Genomic DNA, 21,282 nt, shown 5'->3' with positions numbered 1-21,282 from the left:
GCTGTTTGCAATTCATGTTTGATTTCCTTCATTTTATAGTTTCAAAAACAAGCCCACAGAGGTTAATTGACTGGCCTGAGGTCACAGACCCTTGAACCCAAGACCCAGATTCATCATGGATTACTAAACTATATGTTGTTTTGACTCTTCCAGATGATTTAGGGCCAGAAAATCCTAACCAAATCCATGGGAAGTCTACGGTCATTTAAAAAGAACTTGGGTTAGTACATTGGTGTTTCTGAAGCATTTTTTCCTGGCTTTGAGGATTAATCAACATGTTTATAAAGCAATCTTATATTTCCATTAGAGTCAATTCTCACTGCTCCCCAACCTCTTCCCCACCCCCAAGGTGGCCAAGTACATGCAGCAGGCACCCATATTGACAAAGAGACCCAGGGCCAATTACAGGAGAGTTGGAGACATGGAGTAGAAACCAAAAATGGCCTTGAATCCACCTGAGCTCTGGGGAACAGCTACATGAAAAAGAACGAGTACCTACCATCACTGACATGCTGGTAAACCAAGACTACATCTGACACCTGGAGGGACAGCTCATCTGGCTGCTTGGCTGTGAATGTGCGGATGATTTCCACTTGGGTCAGCACTAAAGAGAAAAAAGAATGCTTTGAGTGAACTTTGAGGGAGGAAGACACAGGAATTCTTTAAAAAAAAATCAATATGGTCTACAGCTGTTCTCCATCTTTTTTAGCCAGAAAGAGAAAAAATGTGTGGGAAGGACAATAGTCATCCTAACTTTTCAGAAAGTTCTGTTACCCCAGTCAATCTCCCTTTTTTTTTCAGACCAAGAGCCTCCCATAAATCTGACTCGGCTTGCTTGAACATGGCCCTGATGGGGAACAAGCCCGTCAACGCTGAGGAAACGAAATGATCTCGCACGGATGGGATGCCTAGAGAGACCAACTTGAAGGACAGATGATGTTTCAGTTGCTTCCCAAGCAAAGTCCGCCAGGGGGCAGCTCTTCTCAGTTGGCTCCAAAATCTCTACTTACTGGTTCTGTCCAAACTCTGTCGATCACTGCTCTGCCCCAAGGCAGTTATCCAGCGAGCTCGTTCATTCCTAGGAATGGAAGAAGACACGTTGACCAATCTCTGGAGCTCCTGCCATTCGAGATCCCCAGCTTGGTGCAGGGACCTGCCTCTCCGGCTTGGCATGGTAGGAACTTGGAATCAGGAAGACCTGAGTGTGAAGCCTGCCCCAGAAAACTTACTGGTTTTAGGACTTTGGGCAGACCACTTCACCCATCCAAGATCTCCCATTTCTTCATCTGTAAAAGGACAGGAATGATTCACAGGGCAATCTTAACGCCTTCCTACCTTTACAGACTTTGCCTACCTTTCCACCTTTGGTATATTCTACAGCGGAGGGCCAGCTGTCTCCTTGCTATTCTCCTGACTTTTTTAATGGACCAGGATTGTCTGGAATTCTCTCCCTCCTCAGCATCTCTAAGAAGACCTGACTGCCAGTTCCAGTCTTACCTTCTGCAAGAAGGCTGTACTGGCCCTTTCCTTCCCCGACCTGAGATCACCTCCCATTTACAGTATATGGTTTTGTATGGAGAGAGTTTGCACAGATGGGGCCTCTCCCACTCAGAATGAGACTCTTAAGGACAGGGACCTTGTTTTTTACTTTTCTTTTTATCTACGGCTCTTGGCATAGTAATGAGCACATAGAGGCCATCTAATAAATGTTCACTGTCTTTCTCTCTGTGTTGTGGAGTCCAATGACACTATCCTATTTGTTCTTCATAGAACACAAATTCCATCTCCCAACTCCACACCTTTATGTGGGCTGTGCCCCCTACCTGCACCTTAAGATCCCTGATGTCCTTTGAAGGTCGGCTCAGAACCCACCTTCTCTAGAAAGTCTCTCCAAGGTCCCCCAGTATTAATTCTATTAAAGATTTGCAAAGCTAGGACTTTACCAAGAGTATCCCATTTTATTCTGACAACTACTCTTATTGGGCTTATTTTACAGTTGAGGAAATTGAGGTAGGGTTGAACTCAGGACTTCTCCACTGCTCTGAAAGTGATAAAAATTAGAGGCCTTGATAAAAATAAGATTTTTTTTAAACAAAGGTCCCAAACATTTTCATTAATGCCTCTTGTTAAATCTCCTTTTCTAGAGATATATATCCCTTCACATATAGACATATCCCTACACATAGATTTTTTTCCCCTGAAATTTAATTTAAAATTCTCTAATCTCTTCCTAAAAACAAGTGATCAGAAGTGTTTGAAAAAGATCATTTAGAGCCTCTCTAAATCAGTCTTTAAATATCATTTCTTCCCATCTTTGCATGCCCCAAACAGACTTGACTCATCTCTCTCTCACAAATGAGCTGTAAACTATCTCCCATTCTTTTCAGAATTATTCCAGGCTTTGGAAGAAAAACTCAAACCACAAACATTTGTAGCCAAGTCTGGTGCACCCCGATGCCAGAGTTTGTTGTGGGTCTCCAGTTTCTACCAGGACAGATACAATCATTCCCCTTTGTGGAGGGAGTTGTTTGGACACTAATAGCATCCTGACAGGATAGCCCCTCTCTGAGATTGGCAGAGGACAGAACAAGACGTTTCTTATTGTTGTCATCTACAGTAGAAGCTACTGGAAACTGTTCCAGTGGAGCCAGGTTCTCTCTAACCATCGTTCAGGCTGTCAGACTCCAAAGCATCCCACAGGGATATTAGAGAAACTTGCTCTGGAATAGGGAGAAGACCACCAAAGCTTCCATCCTAACTTCGTACTAAATAGGGAGAAGACTAAGAAGGAACTCTAGGGACAAGGTACAAACTGATCATGGTGAGAATCTGTGTGCTACAGGGTAAGGATTGCTAGGGGGTAGAGTTTGCTAGATCTTAGATCTAGAGGTCCAGGGTGCTCCTGGGCCTCAGTTTCTAAACTTGTAAAATTTTGGCCCTAGTGGTCTCATCTAACTCTGGGCTTATCAGACAATGGACACACTGCCAGAGGAGCAGAAGAGCTGCATGTCCTAAAGCCAACATGAAACTGAATGCACCAGTTCACCAGAAAGATTAGTGAATTAGTATCTCTTTTTGTAGCTAAAATACAGCTGCAAAACACATGCATAATACACAAATACACATGTGGACAAAGAATTTGTCACGGCCATTTTGCAAAGAGTTACTAAAAAATAAGTCAAATTCCACTTGACAAGACCAAGATGGAGGCACCATCTTGCCCTAAATGGGTCCAAGTGGACCACAAGCCCATGGAGAAGCATTTTACAAGTATGGTGGTCATGCTTTGGCATGAGCCAGAAGGTGATTCACCAAATGATTCACCATCTACCCACTATCAGGCATTGTGCTCAGGATAAATATTATCTCTTTAGATTCTCACAATAACATGGGAAATAGATGCTCTTAGTCCCATTATCATATGCCCACTTTAGGCACCTAGGGCAGTTAGGTGGAGCAGTGGGTAGAGCACTTGGAATCTGGAATTTGAATCCCACATCAGACACTTAAGACTTAGTAGTCTGTCCTATCTGGATACTGGACTCAGGTGGTACCAAAGGAACCATTCGAATCCAATTCTTGTACCTGTCCTGACATCACCTCCCTGATGTCATGATCTTCCAGAAGAAAGGATAAGCACCATCAAAAGGCATCATTAGCCTCATTTTTGAGGGTTGAGGAAACTGAAGCTGATATTTTGCTCATTAAGTGTCTTCCTGGCTCCAGGTCCAGTACTCTAACCACTTAGATGCCTTAGATTCAGTTCTGAATACCACATTTTAGGAAGCATATTAATAAGCTGGAGAACATACAGAGGAAGATAGCCATGATGATGAAAATTCATGTCATATAAAGACCTACTGAAGGAACCCAAGATGCTTGTTTGACTTGGAAAAGAAGATTTAGGGCAAACATGGAAGCTGCATCCAAGTATCAGAAGAATCAGCGAGTGAAGAAATAAGCTTGTTTGCCTTGTTCCACAAATCAGAACTAGAGTCAATGAGCTCTAGATATAACTTCAACACCAGGACAAAAGCTGTGTCCCAATGTGCAAAGAGCTGTCCTCAACAAAGGTCTCCGAGGCGAGCCCAACTGGTGACCAATCATCAGGTATTTTATAAAGCAGACACTTTCTCAGGAGACAGGCCAGACTGGATGAACCCTGAGGTCCCTTTCAATCTGAAATTCTATGATATTGGGGGTTTAACTGGATGCTGGTGGGCTTCATGGAATGATGATAAGGAAGAATTCAGAGAGCCAAGAACAATTTATGTGAACTGATGCAGAGCAAAGGAAGCCAAACCAGAAAGCACCAAACAGAATGGCAGTTAAGAATGCCAATGCTTACTCATTGTCATCTGTACTGGGCTTCCTCCTTGGGTGTCTGCATGAAATATGCAAGACAGGGAGAAAAGGGAGGTTTAAACCTGAAATACATGTGGAGTGGAAGAACTGCCTGCCAGATGCCCCATTATCCCAGAACTGGCCCAAGGAAGGAGGAAGTGAGGAAATAGTTCTCAAGTGCTTAGCAAGCCTGGCTACTTAATCCATGTTTGTTTCCTCCTTTTCATTATTGTGGGGATCAGACAGGAGAATGAAGGTTTTGAAAAATGATTTTACAACTGTTGAATGTCAGTAAGTATCATCATTATTCCTTCCACTCAATGAGATGTTCCCCTTTTACATTTTGCTCTTTGGATATCTTCTCCTCCAGAACTATCTGGGTCCAGGGGCCAGCTATGAATCAGGACAAGTGGAGATGGTCCTAGATAGATTCCAACTCGATTCTCTTTGACTGGGGCAGCTAGGTGGAACTTGAAATCAGGAAGTCTTATCTTTGTAAGTTCAAATCCAGCTTCAGACATTTCAATGCCCTTTCTACTATCATGTCTGTGATATAATGAAAAGTGTAAAGTCTGGAACCAGACTCTTTCAGACACCATTTGGGCTCCTGTTATCCCAGAGGCCACTCTTTGACTCCAAGTTCACCAGAACAAAATTGACTTTTGAAAAGTATCTACAGTCATGAACTTGGGCAAGTCTTTCTATCATCAGGTGAAGACTGCCTCAAAGGAACCACCATTTGGCTTTTCTTTATTCAAGGTCACATTAAACCCAGAGGGGGCTAACCTTCCATGCACAGATGACTGAAAGAAAAGTCAACAGAACCTTGCTTTGGCCTTTATTCAATAATTCATCCTTGCCCTTTGTGTATAGTCTTTCCCCTCTAGAGTATAACTCCAATAAGAAGGAAGTCATCTTTCATGAAGTTTGGTGTGGTGGGAAAAGTACTAGATTTGCCATCAAAGGCCATGGGTTCAAATCCTATGTAACCTCAGGATCTAGGCCCTGCCTGTCTTGCCTCACTAGAGTTTGGGCAGAACAAAGAAATTAAAGGATTCTGAAAAATCCTTTTCTAAATATGAGGCATCATTATCATTGTTCTTCTATTAGAAGCATCAAGGGGATGAGGTCCAGATTTGGCATCTGGAGTCCTGAGTTCAAATCTTGCCTGTTGGTTGCTGTTTGTGTGACATTAGGGAAATACTAAACCCCTATAGATCTGTTTTCTCATCTGTAAAATAACAAGGGATTGACCTCTAAGGTCTGTTCCACCTCTAACTATCCTCTAGTAATTCTGCAATCCTAAAATTAAATGAGTTCCATTGTCGACATATATTTTCCCACGTAAACTTTTTCTTCACGTTTGTGATTGATGTTTTTAGGCTATGAGCATCCATCTCACCATCTACAATTTTATGAGACCATCATTTGCTTTCCTGTTAATTAAATCATTAAGAGCAGCCGGAAACAAGCAGAAGAGATTCGGCACACAAAGCCCCTTTCTCTGCAAGACCTGGGACCGATTTCTTTGGACGGTTTATAACAGGCCTCCCTTTCATCACTCCTCTTGTTCTCTTTGTTGGGAAAGATGGTTTGGGGAGAGGGGAATGCCGGATCCTAGGCAAAAAAGGGCTGTGTTCCATCTGCAAAGGCGAAGGAGGCCCACGGTGCATTCTGGAAGAGCTGCCATCAATCTAAAGATCTGATCCGACTGACACAGAGGTCTGAATTCTACTGTAAACTCAGGAAGCCGGTGACAGATCCCCTGTGCCAGAGGCTCCAATATCTCTGCCAGCTGCAGCTGTTTGGGCTTCCCTTCAATGAGCCCAGACAAAGAAGGCCCTTGGCTCTCACAGGCCTCTTGAAAGATGGTGAGGGTGGGGAGGAGAGGGCTAAGGAAGTGACCATAGTAAAACATCCTCACTTTAAAAAACGGGCGCCCTTCTGCACTTTCCACCAGATTATACTATTGTCTTGTTCACAATAAAACAGTAAACTCTGCTCAATAAACAGAGACGGTGCACTATATTTGGAGGAGACGTTAAAACTTTTTTTGTTGCTGTTGAGCAACAAAAGGAATTTAAAAGCAGGCAGAGTACACAGGAAGGTTACTTCAATGGTTCTAGAATAGAGGGTGGCAGCAAGAGCCGAAAGGAATTAAGTGGGGGTTGACTTCCCTGCAACAGAGTGCATGACTGATGCTAGACCAAGGTGGCTGGGAAGATAATGATTCAAAAGATCCTCCCAGCTCTTTCTCCAGATATTGCATTCTCTCAATCCTCAGCAGTCACAGTTGCTGAAACCTAGAAGGGGGTTTGAGCTACCCAAGGTTTTGGCACCATCAAGGGTGCCACATCAGAAACGGAAGTGGTTTTATCAACGGTAATTATACTATGGGTCATTTGTACCCTAAGAATCTCCATACCATTCTAACTGAATTGCAGCTGAAGTAGCCTCTATGTGTTGTCTTCCCCTAATAAACATGAATTTCCTGAGCATTGACGAGTTTTTTTTCTTGTATCCCAGTTCTTAGCACACTTGTTCATAAGAATCTCTCCATCCATCCATCCCATTCATACATCATCTGGTCTGGTATTGGTCAATAAATGTTTATTAAATAAATGGCAATCAAGGCCACTTAACCAGAGCAGCATAAGGCCACCCTATTCTCTATCCAGAGTGGAGAAAAGAAAGAAAAAAAAAAAGACAAGAATGTTGTTCAGAGATCAGCTCTTCTAGGGATGGGAGTTAGTTCTTTTAAATATTTCATAAATGAGAATTTGGAGGGCAGAAAAATCCTGGAGTCACTCACTGCCTTAGTAACTTCTTGTGGGCAGCTAGGTGTCACAGTGGATAGTGTGTTGAGCTTGAATTAGGGAGACCCGAGTTCAAATTCTACCTCAAATACTAGCTGTGTGACCCTGGGCAAGTCACTTAATTGTTGTTTGCCTCAATTTCCTTAACTGTAGAATGGGAATAATAACAACCTCACAGATCATATATTTAAAAAGAAAAAAGAAACCAACAAACCCCAAGCCAGGTATAGATGGAAGATAATCTGAGAGGAGAAGTCCAAGACTAATGTTAGGATAGGGATGAAAGAAGGAATTTAACAAGAAAGTGAAAGACTGTAATGGAAAAGTACAAGGCTCCCCCTCCTACTTCAGGAATAGCGGAGGAAAAGTGAAAGGAGACAAATTTAGACTTTATTTCAGGAAAATCTTCCTACCATTGAGAAGTGAGCAAGAGTATAATGGGCTGCCTTCGGAACTGGTGGGTGTCCTTGTATTGGAGGGTTACAAGCAGCAACAGGCCAACCACCTATCCAGTGTGTTGCAGAAAACATTCTTTGTCAGATGTAGGTTGACCTCGATGACTTTGCCAAATCTCAAATTCTGGGATTTGTTCGTTGGACATCTTGATGCTTGGCACCATGAGGGATACAAAGCACTCAGTATACAATATGGCAGGAGAGACTGGATAGTAATCCATGACCAAATGAAACAGAAGAATCATAGAATGAGACATCGGATACTGCAGCATAAGCCTGGATTCTATTCCCAGTTCTATAGATTAGCTGTGTGATCTTGGGTAATGAAGTTATTTCTCTTTCATCCATCCATCCATCCATCCATCCATCCATTCATCCCTCTGCCAATCAGCAATCTCAGATATACAGATAGTACCACTCTTAATGGCAAAAAGTCAAGATTTAAGAAACTTTTTGATGAAGGTGAAAGAGAAGAATGTAAAAACTGGTTTGAAGTTGAAAATTAAAAAAAAACCCTCCTAAAAAAAGCAAAACAAAAAAACTAAGATCTTGGCAACTGATCCCATCACTTCCTGGCAAACTGAAGGAGAAAGATCATTGCAAACAGCACCAAAGTCATGAAATTAAAATTTGCTCCTTGGAAGAAAAGCTATGACAAATCTGGACAGTATCTAAAGGTTAAGGCATCATCTAGTCAAAAAAGGTAAGTTCTTCCAGTGGCAATTTATGGTTGTGAGAGTTGGACTACAAGGAAAGCTGATTACTGCAAAATTGATGCTTATGAGTTCTGGGACTGGAAAAGATTTCTGAGAGTCCCTTGGGTAGCAAGGATCTTAAATCAGCTAGTACTTAATTCAGACTATTCACTGGAAGGTCAAATTTTATCACTAAAGCTTAAATACTTGGACCACATAATAAGACAGAACTCATTGGAAAAGACCCTGTTTTTTGATAAATAATAAAAGAAAAAGGAGAAGGGTATGGTAGATGATGAGAAAGAGAGTATCATGCTTATTTATACTTAATCTGACATTTTGACTTGATAGTGTCATAGAAACAATGAACATGAACTCAGAACAGACTTTGGGAGATAGTGGAGTATAGAAGGGTCTGGGGTGCTATTGTCTATGAGGTCACAAAGATCTGGATCTGATTCAGCATCAAGGACAACAAAAACCAAACCAAAGAATGAATGTCCCTAGAAGAATCTTTTCTTGGAACCAAAGTGGCTTATTTCTCTTTGCTAGGGGTCCCACATATTACACATCCCTAGGATATTTAATTCCTTAGACTTTGCTTGATTTGAAATCCTTCTATGACATCCTAGAGCCTGTGGTTTCATTATTTGAAGTATTCTCTCCACCAAATGACCAAAACTATTACATGAATTGCCGCAGCATCTTTTACTTGCTTCGAAGAAAAGTCACCTTCTGGTCATCACATTTCAAAATTATCAAACTAGTCTTCAAATATTGTGAAAGGGAGCCTGATGCCATAGAATGCTATGCTGATTTGGGAAGAAGTTGTTATTTCTAATTAATTTTCATGTCTGACTCTTTATGACTCTGGGATTTTCTTAGCAAAGATCCTGGAGTGGTTTGCCATATCCTTCTTCGGCTCATGTAGATAAGTAAACTGAGGCAAACAGGGTTAAATGACTTGCTCAGGGTCTCAAGCTAGTAAGCATCTAAGATTGGATTTGAATTCAGGTCTTCCTGACTTCAATCCTGGTGCTCTTTCTACTATGACCCCTAGCTACCCTTAGGAAGAACTGGGTTCAAATCCTGTCTCTGTCACTGGTTAGCTGTGTGACTTTGGGCAAACCACTGAAGTTCTCTCACAATCAGTTTTCTCCTCTGCCAAATAAGGGCTTAACTTGATGATCCTTAAGGCCCATTCCAGTTCAGCGTCTTTAATCCTTTCTATACTACAATATTTTGCTGGGGGTGGGTAGAAGTGGGTATGACCCTAGGTTCTACCAGCCTGCAACCATTTTCTTAAAAAAAAAAAAAAACTTGATTCTATCCACTGCACATGATCATCCAAAGCACCTTGGTTCACTGCTAAAGGTTAAAGGCTTGGCTGTATGAGGGCCGGCCATCAGACAAAACTAAAGTGGCTCTTTGGTCACTTAAATAATGGATTATGGGTTTAGTTATGCTTTTGGCTTTTTTTTTTAACTCCTCAAAGAGAGTAGGAAGAAAATGTATTGGGGGGAAAACACCAGACTTATAAGGCTCAATGGGGTCCCAACCATCTACTCCCCTGTTATGTATTTCAATTATTTGCTGTACTTTGGCCAAAAAAGTGTTTGTGGGATGAGCTTTTCAGGTTCAACTACTGCCCAAAGTCATAGGAATGGCTTCTGACATATGAGAACCAATTGGAGAAAGTATGAGTGTACAATCTGTCTCTAAATCCTGGACAGAACTTCAGAAGGTCAGTGCACTTGGATGGAAGACAATTACCCTTAATTTCCACATAATTAGCTTCCTCTAGAATCTAATATATTTTATTAATTAAAAGACAAGATTCTGAGAAGGGATCCTGAGCTTCCAGATTGAGTGCCCAGGACACATTATGGCTAGCCTTTCTCAAGGCTACCCTATGGAAGAGGGATCAGTCTGGGACTGCTTGGCAGAAGCAATGGGTACAAACTCTAGGGAGGCAGATTTGGGCTCAGTTATCAGGAAAGCTTGACTGCAGAGAAAAATGGGCAGCCAGCTACCGAAGGATGATGCCTCCCCATTGAAACAAATCTGGAGAATCACCTCTGGAATTTATTGTACAGGAAATTCTCTGGTCAGTCTGGGTGGTCTCTGAATCTCTTCCAGCTATAGGATTTCCTAAATCGATGAACTGCTCAATCCCTCATCCTCTAGTTGGGGTCAAACTGAATGTACCACTTTGGGAGAAATGGTCAGTCAACATTTATAAAGCCCTCTGTAGCAGCTAGGCCCTGTGTGAAGGGCTGCGGTGCCATTTTCATTTGTGTGTCCATCCTGGACCTGAACTTCTATAAGCCTAGATAACTCTCCAAGAGTACAGTTGGAAAGAGAGGGTGCCAGTCCACACTGGCTGAGGGCCTATCTCCCCTAGTAGATCCTTTTGTCAGTGAAATCATTGGTTCAAGCCCTATCCTCTTAACTCTCCTTTGGCCTCACTTAACAATGCCCTTTTCTGACAAAACCATCAAACTTGACCAGAAGTTTCTGCCTGCTCAGAAAAAAATGGAAGAATAAGAAGTCATCATACTAATATTACGTAACCATGGATGAGCCATCTCAAGTTTCTGCCAAAAATTAGAGGCAAACAGTTTCAAAAACATGAAAAACTACTATTTAATTAGTGTTTGCATTGTCAAATAAGCCTTAAGACAACAATGAACATTTTTTATCTTATTTTTCTTGTCTTTTTTTGGGCAACCTGGATAATATGGAAATATGTTTTGTGTGACTTCACATGCATAATTAATATCATATTGCTTTTTTTCCTCAATGGGTGGGGGAGGGGCTGGTGGGTGGAAGACAATCACAATTTTTTACAAGTTAAAAAAATAAATAATGGTTTTCTTTTTAAAAAAAAATGGAAATAGGCACTGTAGATATTGTTATGGTCATTTTACAGATGAGGAAACTAAGGTTCAGAGAGATGGACTCATTTGCCCAAGGTTGAATGAATAAAAAGACTTTTATACAGCACTTACTGTGGACCAAACACTATGCTAAGTGATGGGGATAGGGAATATGAATTGACTTGTGATTTCATCACTAGAGAGGACCTCTAAAGTGAGGTAATTTATTTATAGTCTTATAGCAGTGTAATCTGAGAATCCTTAGGGAGTCCCCAAGACTCTTTCAGGGAGTCTGTGAACTCAAAACCATCTTCATATTAATATTAGGATGTTTGTCAATAATGCCCTCATGGACATTGCCCTCTGGAGGCGGGCAGCTAGGTGGCACAGTGGATAACGCACAGGCCCTGGAGTTGGGAGGACTTGAGTTCAAATCTGACCTCAGACACTTAATAATTGCCTAGCTATATGACCTTGGGTAAATCACTCTTAACCCCATTGCCTTAAATAAATAAAATTTTTTAAAAAAGTAAAGGAACACTGCCCTCTGGGAATCCTCAAATATTTTGAAGCGGTCCCGAGAGCTGTCCTAGAAAGTTGTCCAGAACACTGAGAGGAGGACTGAACCCCAGTTTTTGAGGTCAGCTTTCTGTCTCCTACATGAAGTGCTCCAGATACAGATGTGGAGAAAGGAAGGTAACCCCTGTCCTCTAGAAGGTTCCATTCTAATAGAAAAATACAAGATTTATAGAGGAGTACCGGTTTGGTCAGGGAAGTCTCAAGGAAAATGAACAGAGAAACTGGTTGAAAGGTTTTTCCAGGAATAGTCCTGGTGATTTGATTCTTCTTAGAACCAGAATAGATGCAAACTTCGTGAGGCTGGGGGGTGTTCTAAATGGCAGCATGCCATGAAGATGGCCAGGGAGTCATGTTAGGGGTCTGGGTCAGGCAAAATAAGGTAAAGTGTCCAGGGAAGGAGCTAAGGGAGTCGTAGCCATAACATTCCAGAGGAAGGACATGAATCGAGGTCTTCTTGGCTTCAGATTTTGCATCTTTTCCTCCTAAACTGAGCTCAAAGATCTCCCAAACAAGACTACCATCCAAAATAATGAATAAAAGATTTTGATAATGATATCCAACAAACCTTCTTAACTTTTTAACTGTTAATGTGGCTATTACTTAAGTATTAAAAACTTCTTACTTTGTGTGATTACTGAATGGCGAGAGAGGGAGAAGGGGGCAAGGGGCTTCCCCAAGGGAATACTACACACCCTACTCCCCCGTGTTTCTTTTCCCCAAGGACTTACTGAGTCTCCGATCCTAGGAGCATTTCCACTTTCTCATTTGCATGGTTACTGAGAACAGTCAGAGTAAACAGGTGATTGGCAGAATTCTGTCGGGAATAAAGCATTGTGGAACTGTTCTTCAGGGGAGAAGAATTCATTTCTTCATGGTCCCAAGGCTCCACTAACAGCTGATCTCTCAAGGAATAGTCATTGACGGTGTAACTTTCTTCACTATAAGGAAAAAGTAGAAGAAAAACAAAAGATTCAGAACCCCAAATTCTCCACATTAAAATAGGCTACTTCATCTTGACACTGCCTTCAGTCTTAGTCCTAATTACACCTTCTCTTACTGGTTTTTGGTAATTTATAATATTTACCAACATATGAGAGAAATATAAATAAGGATGCAAATTTCAAAAGTAGGGTACACCTCATTACTTGAATAGGAGCATTTAGCATATTTTTATATTTCCTCTTCCCTTGTTCTCTAACTACAAATGAACCAAAGCATGAGAGTCAGTAGAAAGACACTAGAATTGTTCATCCTTAGACAATGTTCATCAAATGATTCAAAAACAGTTTAGTTTATAGTCCTCTTTATATATGCTCATTTGTTTTTCCCCCCAAGAGAAATTAGCCTTTTGCAGGAAATTTGCATGTTTTTTTTCTTCCCATATTTGTCTTTTTAAGAGAGCAGTCTTTTATAAAACAGTCTCTTATAAAACCATGTCATTGGGGCTGCTAGGTGGATAGAGTGCCTGAGTTCAAATCTGACCTCAGACATTTAATAATTACCTAGCTGTGTGGTCTTGGGCAAGCCACTTAACCCTATTTGCCTTGCAAAAACCTAAAAAATAAATAAATAAAACCATGTCAGCCAACCATCTTCAGAACTGACTTTGATATTGAGGTTAATACAATCTTCTTTTTAAAAAAAAATGTGATGCTTTTTGGTCCATAGATGGCAGTGCCCTCAACAGAAAAAGATTAGTTTGAAGTAAGGTAGGTAGAAAAGAGATGGTAGCTGGGGCAGGGAGGACTGAAGAATTAATATGTTTATCCCACATACATTGTTAAAAAAAATTTTTTTAAAACAATTAGAGATTATTTATCATGTTATTCTGATACATCAGATACCAAAATGGTAAAAATACATGTGGAAATATGGGAGAGAAAAATTTACATTTTGCTATAGTGATTTCTTTTCTTTGCTCAGTTTCGATAAAAAATTCTTTAGCTTAAAGGAAACGTACAGGTCAAATAAAAGGAGGACATTGTTCCTGGCCAAGCTATACTTAACTGAATCATACCTAGACAGGCGAAATGAAGGCAAGCCACTGTTCTTTCTACCAGAGTTTCAGGTTGCACCCTGTAGATTGATGAGTGACTAGAGATCTCAGGCCAAGCTACCACAACTAAGGAAAAAGTCACTGGAACAGGATCTCACCTAAAACTATGGAAGTACCCCCCCCCCCCAAACTCCACTATAAGATGGTTTCACTTTCCAGAAGTTATTCATAAGAGCATAAAAATAAGGGGCCAATGCATCAAGGCTGACTATTCCAAAGAAATAACTATTTAAAGAGTCAAAAACAGTGCATATGGAAATTCACATCCTTTTTCTATTTTTCTCTCTTTTCAGAAAGAACACTAACTCATGTTTCTGAGATACTTCCAATCTGCTAACTGGATATAAAGTCAAATAAAATGTCTAATAGGAAAATGCTAAATTGATACTCAGTTCTGTGTTATGGACAATTCATGCTTTGGTATATAGTCTTTTAGGAATTAGAGGAAACTTTACTGAACAGATTGGAGAGGGAGGAAGTGAGAGTATTATTGCCCCCATTTTACAGAAGAGGGTGGCGTGGTTCAGGGATGCTGGAACTCAAGAAGATCTGGGTTCAATTTCTGCCTCTTGACTCTTATTGGTTGTGGACAAAACCCATCACTTTGCATATTTTTACACAACACTATAAATTGCAGAGTGATTTGCATTGGGGGGTGGAGTTTTCTGACTATGCAATCCCAGGCATAGTCTCTGTCCCTATTTAAAAGAGGAAACTGGATTTTAGAAGAAATGAATTTCTCCCAGGCACCAGACTAGCTCTCAACCACTCAGTGCTCTTGGCAACCCCTGAAGACTCTTATCTTTGCTGAGAAAGTTCTGATCTGCTTTAATAGGGGAAGTTCAGCGACACAGCCAGTAGCCATCCCCATCTCTATCTCTCTCCTCACCCCCATCCCTATCTCTACTCCCAATCCCACAGAGGTTATGTCTTCTCTGCTTTTGTTCATCTCTCCTTAAACAATGACATTCTGCATATTTCACCCCAAATAGGCTTCATCAAGAGACACAATATCTAGGACTAGCAAGGTGAAGCACTTACTATCTTTTTCCCTCACCAGACTATATGCTGTGTTCAGTTCTGGACACTTAGGAAAGTCATCAGTGAGCTGGAAAATGTCCAACAGAGGACAAGGGGGGTTCAAAGACTAAGTTCATGACATGGATGGTTAAAGGAATTGGACCTATTGATCATGAAAGAAGAACCTAGAGGGGAAATGAGATAACTACCTTTGAAAGGCATTTGAAAGGTGAATGGATTAGATTTGATCTACTTGGTCCCCTGGGCCAGGCTAGAATCGGGAGCAATGGGAAGGATCAAAGAAGCAGGTACATCCTTCATGCAAGGGGAGCATTTCCATAGTGATTACAGTTGTCCAAAAGTAGAAAGGCCTCTTGGGGATGGGAGAGGGAATGGGCAGTGGGGTCTTCCTCTCTAGGAAGAGCTCTTTAGGCAGCCCGGATGACTCCTTGTGGGGTGTTTGACAGAAAGGAGACTTATTAAGGCAGATTACCTCTGGGATAGGCTAGGTGATCTCAGTGAGTCAATCAAATGGTCATTTTGCTTTATGCCCTTACTTCCAAAATAAAAAATGATGAGAGTTTTCTTTAATGATTCTATACTGATGACCCCAGCAAGTGATTTTACCACTGGAAGAATTATTCAGATCTTCTAGGATTATATGTCAAACCAAAATGGGGTGAAAAGTCTAAAAAAATCTCTTTCATAAGACAACAGTAGTAGAGGCATTACTTGGTTATCCTTATTGGCTACTGTTCAAATCTCATGAAATGTGAGTCAGTACACACAGACATACTCACACACACATAGACACATGCACACACCCCTTGCATTCATTCATTTATTTCATTCACCCTCACAAATCCCAGGTCCATAGTAATCACTAAAATAATGCCCTGCCTACCCCAGCAACTAAGGAAATGAAAGAACAGTTTAGTCACTTTTCAAAAGGTGTAATGAAGCCAGCCAACACCTGCCACGTCTCCCACCTTGGAATTCCGAAATTGTATTGTTCTTCCACCTGGCATTTGATACTGAAGAGAAGATGGAGAGGTGGTGGGGCCTCCAGCCCAGTTTCTAATGCCTGAATGGCATTCCAGAATTCAAGTCCTTTGCCACCAGGATGCTCTTCTCCACTCATGTCCATTCATGTCCAAATAAGCAATCTGAACTGAGTGGGAAGAGACCTCTTTTCAGGGGGAAATTGCTCATTAGACTTCCTCATCTTTACATTGTTGACCTCTCTTTATTGAAGTAGCAGATGTCATAGAGTCTCTGAAACAATTTGTGCTATGTAACTAGGAAATGGAATTGCTCAGAAAGAAAGACCAGTGGAAAAAAGGCCCTTTTCCCTTCAGTGAGAAGCTTATGTGCTAACTTCCTCTGATTGTCCCTCACGGCCTCCAAGTTCACCAGCTGTCTGTCCACACCAGCTGCTTCAGCAAAGCAGCCGGCTGCTCTGGAGACAGCAGCATCAGATTTGTATAAATAAGGCCACTGCTGTATCAGCTTGAACAAACACTGAGGTCTCTACTGAGACCAACCCAATTGCAATCAGTTGGACAACTGCACTGCTAAGGAATGACCAGAATCCGGGAGTAAGAGTGAGGGTCTCCACAGTGATAGCATTCCTGCCATCACAGAGACCACATTCTACCTGGAGAAACAACATGCATGCATAAGGGGGCAAGGCAGGATCTTGGGCTCAAAGAGGTGGGACTGGGAGGGATCATCTAACCCAATCCCCTCATTCTACTGACAAGACCGTTGATTACTGATTTTGTCTCTAAAATAAGCTTCTACAGTTCCATCCCAGGTATTCAAAATAATGGCCTCAACGTACTCCAAAGTCCTTAATTCGTTCAAAATAAATCTCAATTATATTCAATTTACTGAACTCTTGGGGATCATCAGCCAGACTATCAGCTAGGTGGTGGGTGAATAGAGTATTGGACTTGGAATCAGGAAGACCTGATATCAAATGCTTCCTCAGATACTTACTAGACTGGGCAAGTCACTTAACCCTTTGTAACCTTGGTTTTGTAGAATGTTTTGTAGAATAAGCTGAGGAAGGAAATGGCAATAAATTCAGTAACTTTGCCAAAAGTAAAAACAAAACAAAACAGACAAACAAAAATAGGATCATGAAGTGTTGGACATGGTTGATAAATGACTAACAACAATTCAGGAAAATCAATTTTAACAATCAATTTTCTGATAATTATAAAGTGATTTTTATGGGGAATAAAACTATAGCCCAACATTTATTGACCCTTTTGATCCAGTACAATTGTACATTCAAATTTTTCAGTTTTTCATAATTTTTTCCTTCCCTCTTTTTGAACATACTAAAAAAAACAAAGAAGTGGTTGGAAAAATTAATGTGTCTTTATGCATGACTTTCCACTCAAATAAAAAGAAACCTAGTTTTGTTAACTACTGTTGATTTCTGAGATGAAAACTTATAGCTCAGCTTTTGAGATACAATTTCACTGCCTAGCTTCATTCTTTATACAAAGTAGGAATTTAAATGATTGTTGGATTCTCCCTGGGTTCAAAACCCAGGTCTCCTGACTCTAAATCCATGATTTTTTCAAATCCAGCATTTTTTCCATTGTACCACATTAAGCTGGTAAATTTCCCAAAGCAAACGCAAATTCCAGCCCTAAGCTCAGAAATGAGCCACTCACCACATAATGTGAGGGAATGCCTGTAAAACAGCAACTAAAATCAAACTGTTGGAGAATCAACCACCTGAACTTTGTGGTGGGAAGGAATGAATGGCAACTGTGTGCAGAATATCTATTTTGCAATCAGGAAGATGAGTTCAAATCCGGCCTCAATCATTTTTTAACTTTGAGTACATGGGCAAGTTACTTAACTTTTGTTTGCCTCAATTTCCTTATCTGTAAAATTAGAACCTCCCAGGGTTGATGTGAAGATTAAATGAAGTAAGTGGTATAATTTTTAGCTATTATTAGTTATTATCTTAGGCACTTGCCAATAAATAGAGAAAACAGAAAAATGTTGAAACTCTTTTGTATCAAAAACAAACCTTGTAATTTTTCTGTACTGTTAAATTGACTTCTAGAAACACCTTCCAAATATCTCTGGACCTGATAAGTAGTCACATGTCTGACCTTGGTCACACCCTTGGGGCAGTAACATGGACAATACTAATAGATACCAAGCATACTCAGTAGGCAATAAATGCTATGCATGTGCACATCACAGTGGGAAAACCACAACAACACCAGGTGTTAAACCATTCCTCAAGCATCCCCCACACTCTTCCCATCACAAAAAATATACTTAAAAAGTCCTCATTTCCTTATTCATGTCTTTTTCCTATGTGACTCCCCTGGGCAGCAGCTGCCTGGTTTCTTTCCCACTTTCTTTTTTCTAGGCTGGATCCATGTGATCCCAACCCCATGCTGGTGGACCCTTGTGGTTCCTAGCTCCATATGCCTGAATCTAGGCTGATCTAAGCCCAGCCACTGCCTTGTGGCTGTTTCCTTTCTCTTTCCATTTTTCCCTTTCCTAACTGTCCTCTGCTCTTCTCCACTGGCTATCTTTTCTTTGCTTAAGTCCATAACCATCCTAGAAACTCATCTTCTTCACCTCTTTAAAGTAGCTAGCTCTCATGACTACTCTCCCCCTTTAGGGATCAGTGGTTTCCTGCCGTCACTTTAGCCTTTTCCCACCTCAGCTTCCATTAATCAGTCTGCCTTTTAAGTCTCATTTTTCCTTTAGCTCACAGCAGGACTGAGACTTACTAACTCGCTGATTCTTCAAAGACTCTAACATGAACTTTTGGTAGTAGTTTGTGGATTTCCTAATTTGCAAATCTTTTGCGCAACCTGTGAATTAAAGTCTAAGCCTTCTACACTTCCCTGAACCAGAGTTTGGTGATTTCATCACCCAAACACAGCTATCTCTCCAGCAACAAATTCACTAATCTTTGGACTTTTCATCTTAGAGCTCAGCCAGCTGATTAGGAACTAAGTGACTAAAACTAATCCATCTCTGCTAGCTAGAAACCAAACCACGCTTCACCTTCACATGTCTTCAAATTATCCAGCCAGCCAGGTCCTCTTGAAATCTGGCCACAGTTGTATGTACATCCTCTTGACTGACCCATCTCCACTTTCCACCTCTCATTAAATCAGCCACCATGTCATGAATCCCCAGATCTCTCTGCAGAGGACACAGGACAGAGAGGAGTCAAGGTGACCTTGATCCAAGTCTTGCTTTCATTATTACCTGTTTCACTTACTACCTGGATGACCCTGGCCAAGACACTTAATCTCTATGCCTCACTTTCATCTGCCAAATGAGAGGGCTATACTCAGTGGTCTCAAAGCTTCCTTCAGCTCTAAAACTATGAATCTCTGATTCTATGAACCCCTTCCTTGATCATCCCACCATCATATGTGTTATCTTCCCTTTCTGTAAGTTCTGAAGGTAGAGGATATGGACACTTCAAGTTCATGAGTTTAAGACCAAGTCCTGAGGCATATCACCCTGGCAGTCAGATATTCCTCAAAACTAACAGTACAGGGTGGCTAGGTGGTGCAGTGGAGAGAGCACCAGCCCTGGAGTCATGAGGACCTGAGTTCAAATCCGACCTCAGACGCTTAATAATGACCTAGCTGTGTGGCCTTGGGCAAGCCACTTAACCCCACTGCCTTGAAAAATCTAAAAAAAAAAAAAACCCAAAAAACTAACAGTACACCATGTACTTAAAATGGGCACATCTTACAAATAGTACAAAGGATCCAAGGTACATGGAAAAAAAAAGCAATTAATTGGTTTGGGATGGATTTTCTGTGAATTCACAATTGCCAAGCAAAGAGCTGATATACAAAGGGATCGAAGAGATCAGGTCCAATATTCTCATGTTACAGAGCCTCCAAATGGGTCCATGCCTATATCTCATCCAAAATGGATCTGGGGAAGAATCCCCTAGACAACACAACCACCTGGTTATCCAGACTTTAGCCTGAAGGACCTCACTAAATACTAAGACAGTCCACTGAGAAAGGTTTCCTTACTTACATAGAGCCTAAATCTACTTTGAAATTTATACTTATGGCTTCTGTCCTCTAAAATCAAGTGGTTTAGGGGCGGCTAGGTGGTGCAGTGGATAAAGCACCGGCCCTGGAGTCAAGAGAACCTGAGTTCAAATCTGACCTCAGACACTTAATAATTACCTAGCTGTGTGGCCTTGGGCAAGCCACTTAACCCCATTTGCCTTGCAAAAAACCTAAAAAAAAATAAAATGGTTTATATCTATTGCCACTTTCTAGTGAAATTATTTTTAATAACCAATGATCCAGAGCCTCCTGCCCAACATTTTTTTTCTAAAATTCTAATTATAAAAGTTCAGTTTTCTTAAAGGATTTTGTTGATAATGAGATGGATTAAGACCTCACCCTGGTAAGGTAGCTATTGGTTTCTGTTCAGGCTTGTGTAAGACACAAATTCTTTGAATAAATTTCCCAGGGCTGGGGGTGGTCTGTATACAGAGTTAGTCTGTTATGTCACTCTTAGCCCCTCATTTTAATATAGCTCACCTCCTATTGTGTTAACTAATCAGGGTTGAGCTCCCTCTCAAGAATATCTATTCTTATAGCATATATAAACTGTGAGCCCACCTCCTTGATTCTCTTTGGTCTAAGAGAGAAAAGGTCATATGACTATACTTTAATTAATAACATGCTGGCCTTATTAAGAAAAAGAATTAAATTACCCCTAAATTATGTCTCTCAAACCTTTTTAATCACCACACTAGATGGAGATTGCTCAAAAACTGGCATAGATGTCATGTCCTCCCCTTCTCCAGGTCAAATATCCCCACTTCCTTCAAGCGATTCTCCTTTAACATCTTGGAGCCCTTCAGCCTCCCTGTTGCCATCCTTGGCTCATTCCTTCAATTTGTCAGTGACCAGGACAGAGAATCGAGGCTGTACAACCTACTTAGCCCTGGTCACACTATTACCTCAAACCTCTCCTGGCCCTTTTGGGCAGCTGGAAGTGCAGAGCTTATAGCACTGGGACTAGAGTTAGCGAGAACTGAGTTCAAATTCAGCTTCAGGCATTAGACCACAGACAAGTTGCTTAATCTCTGTCTGCCTTCATTGCAATTCCAATTATAAGATGGGGACAATGGTAACAACTGCCTCACAAGGTTGTTGTGAAGACCAGAGTCATTAGCACCCTATGTGTCACACACATAGCAGGTTCTATATGTCTGTTCTTCCTTTCCCTCCCAGGTTGTCTTCCCTCATTTGAAGGGGAGTTCCATGAGGGCAGGAATTGTCTGACTTTTTGCTTATATTCAGTTTCCAGCCCTCAGCATAGAGTCAACACTTAATAAATGCTTACCGATTGTTGAACCTGCAATTTGTGAAATAAGTATTTATTAGTCACCTCCTG

At 41.1% G+C, this 21,282-nt stretch overlaps 1 protein-coding gene across 3 annotated transcripts in view; it reads right to left on the bottom strand.

The window, feature by feature from the left end:
- Positions 1–21,282, bottom strand: part of ARHGEF26 (Rho guanine nucleotide exchange factor 26) — a 132,256-nt gene that overhangs the window by 7,804 nt on the left and 103,170 nt on the right. For all 3 annotated transcript variants that reach the window (XR_012469297.1, XM_074190784.1, XM_074190783.1), the window contains exons 11-13: positions 12,497–12,706; positions 1,011–1,078; positions 500–604 (exon numbers count right to left, since the gene is read on the bottom strand). Coding sequence is in view for 2 of the 3 variants with exons in the window: in XM_074190784.1 (XP_074046885.1) it covers positions 500–604; positions 1,011–1,078; positions 12,497–12,706 (383 nt within the window). In the remaining variant the exon portion in view is untranslated. The remainder of the gene's footprint in view (positions 1–499; positions 605–1,010; positions 1,079–12,496; positions 12,707–21,282) is intronic.

Source organism: Macrotis lagotis, chromosome 6 (genome assembly GCF_037893015.1).
Source record: "Macrotis lagotis isolate mMagLag1 chromosome 6, bilby.v1.9.chrom.fasta, whole genome shotgun sequence".
In the NCBI taxonomy this organism is placed as follows: Eukaryota; Metazoa; Chordata; class Mammalia; order Peramelemorphia; family Peramelidae; genus Macrotis; species Macrotis lagotis.
Note: the sequence above shows the minus strand (reverse complement) of the source record. Positions and strands in the feature narration are given on the sequence as shown.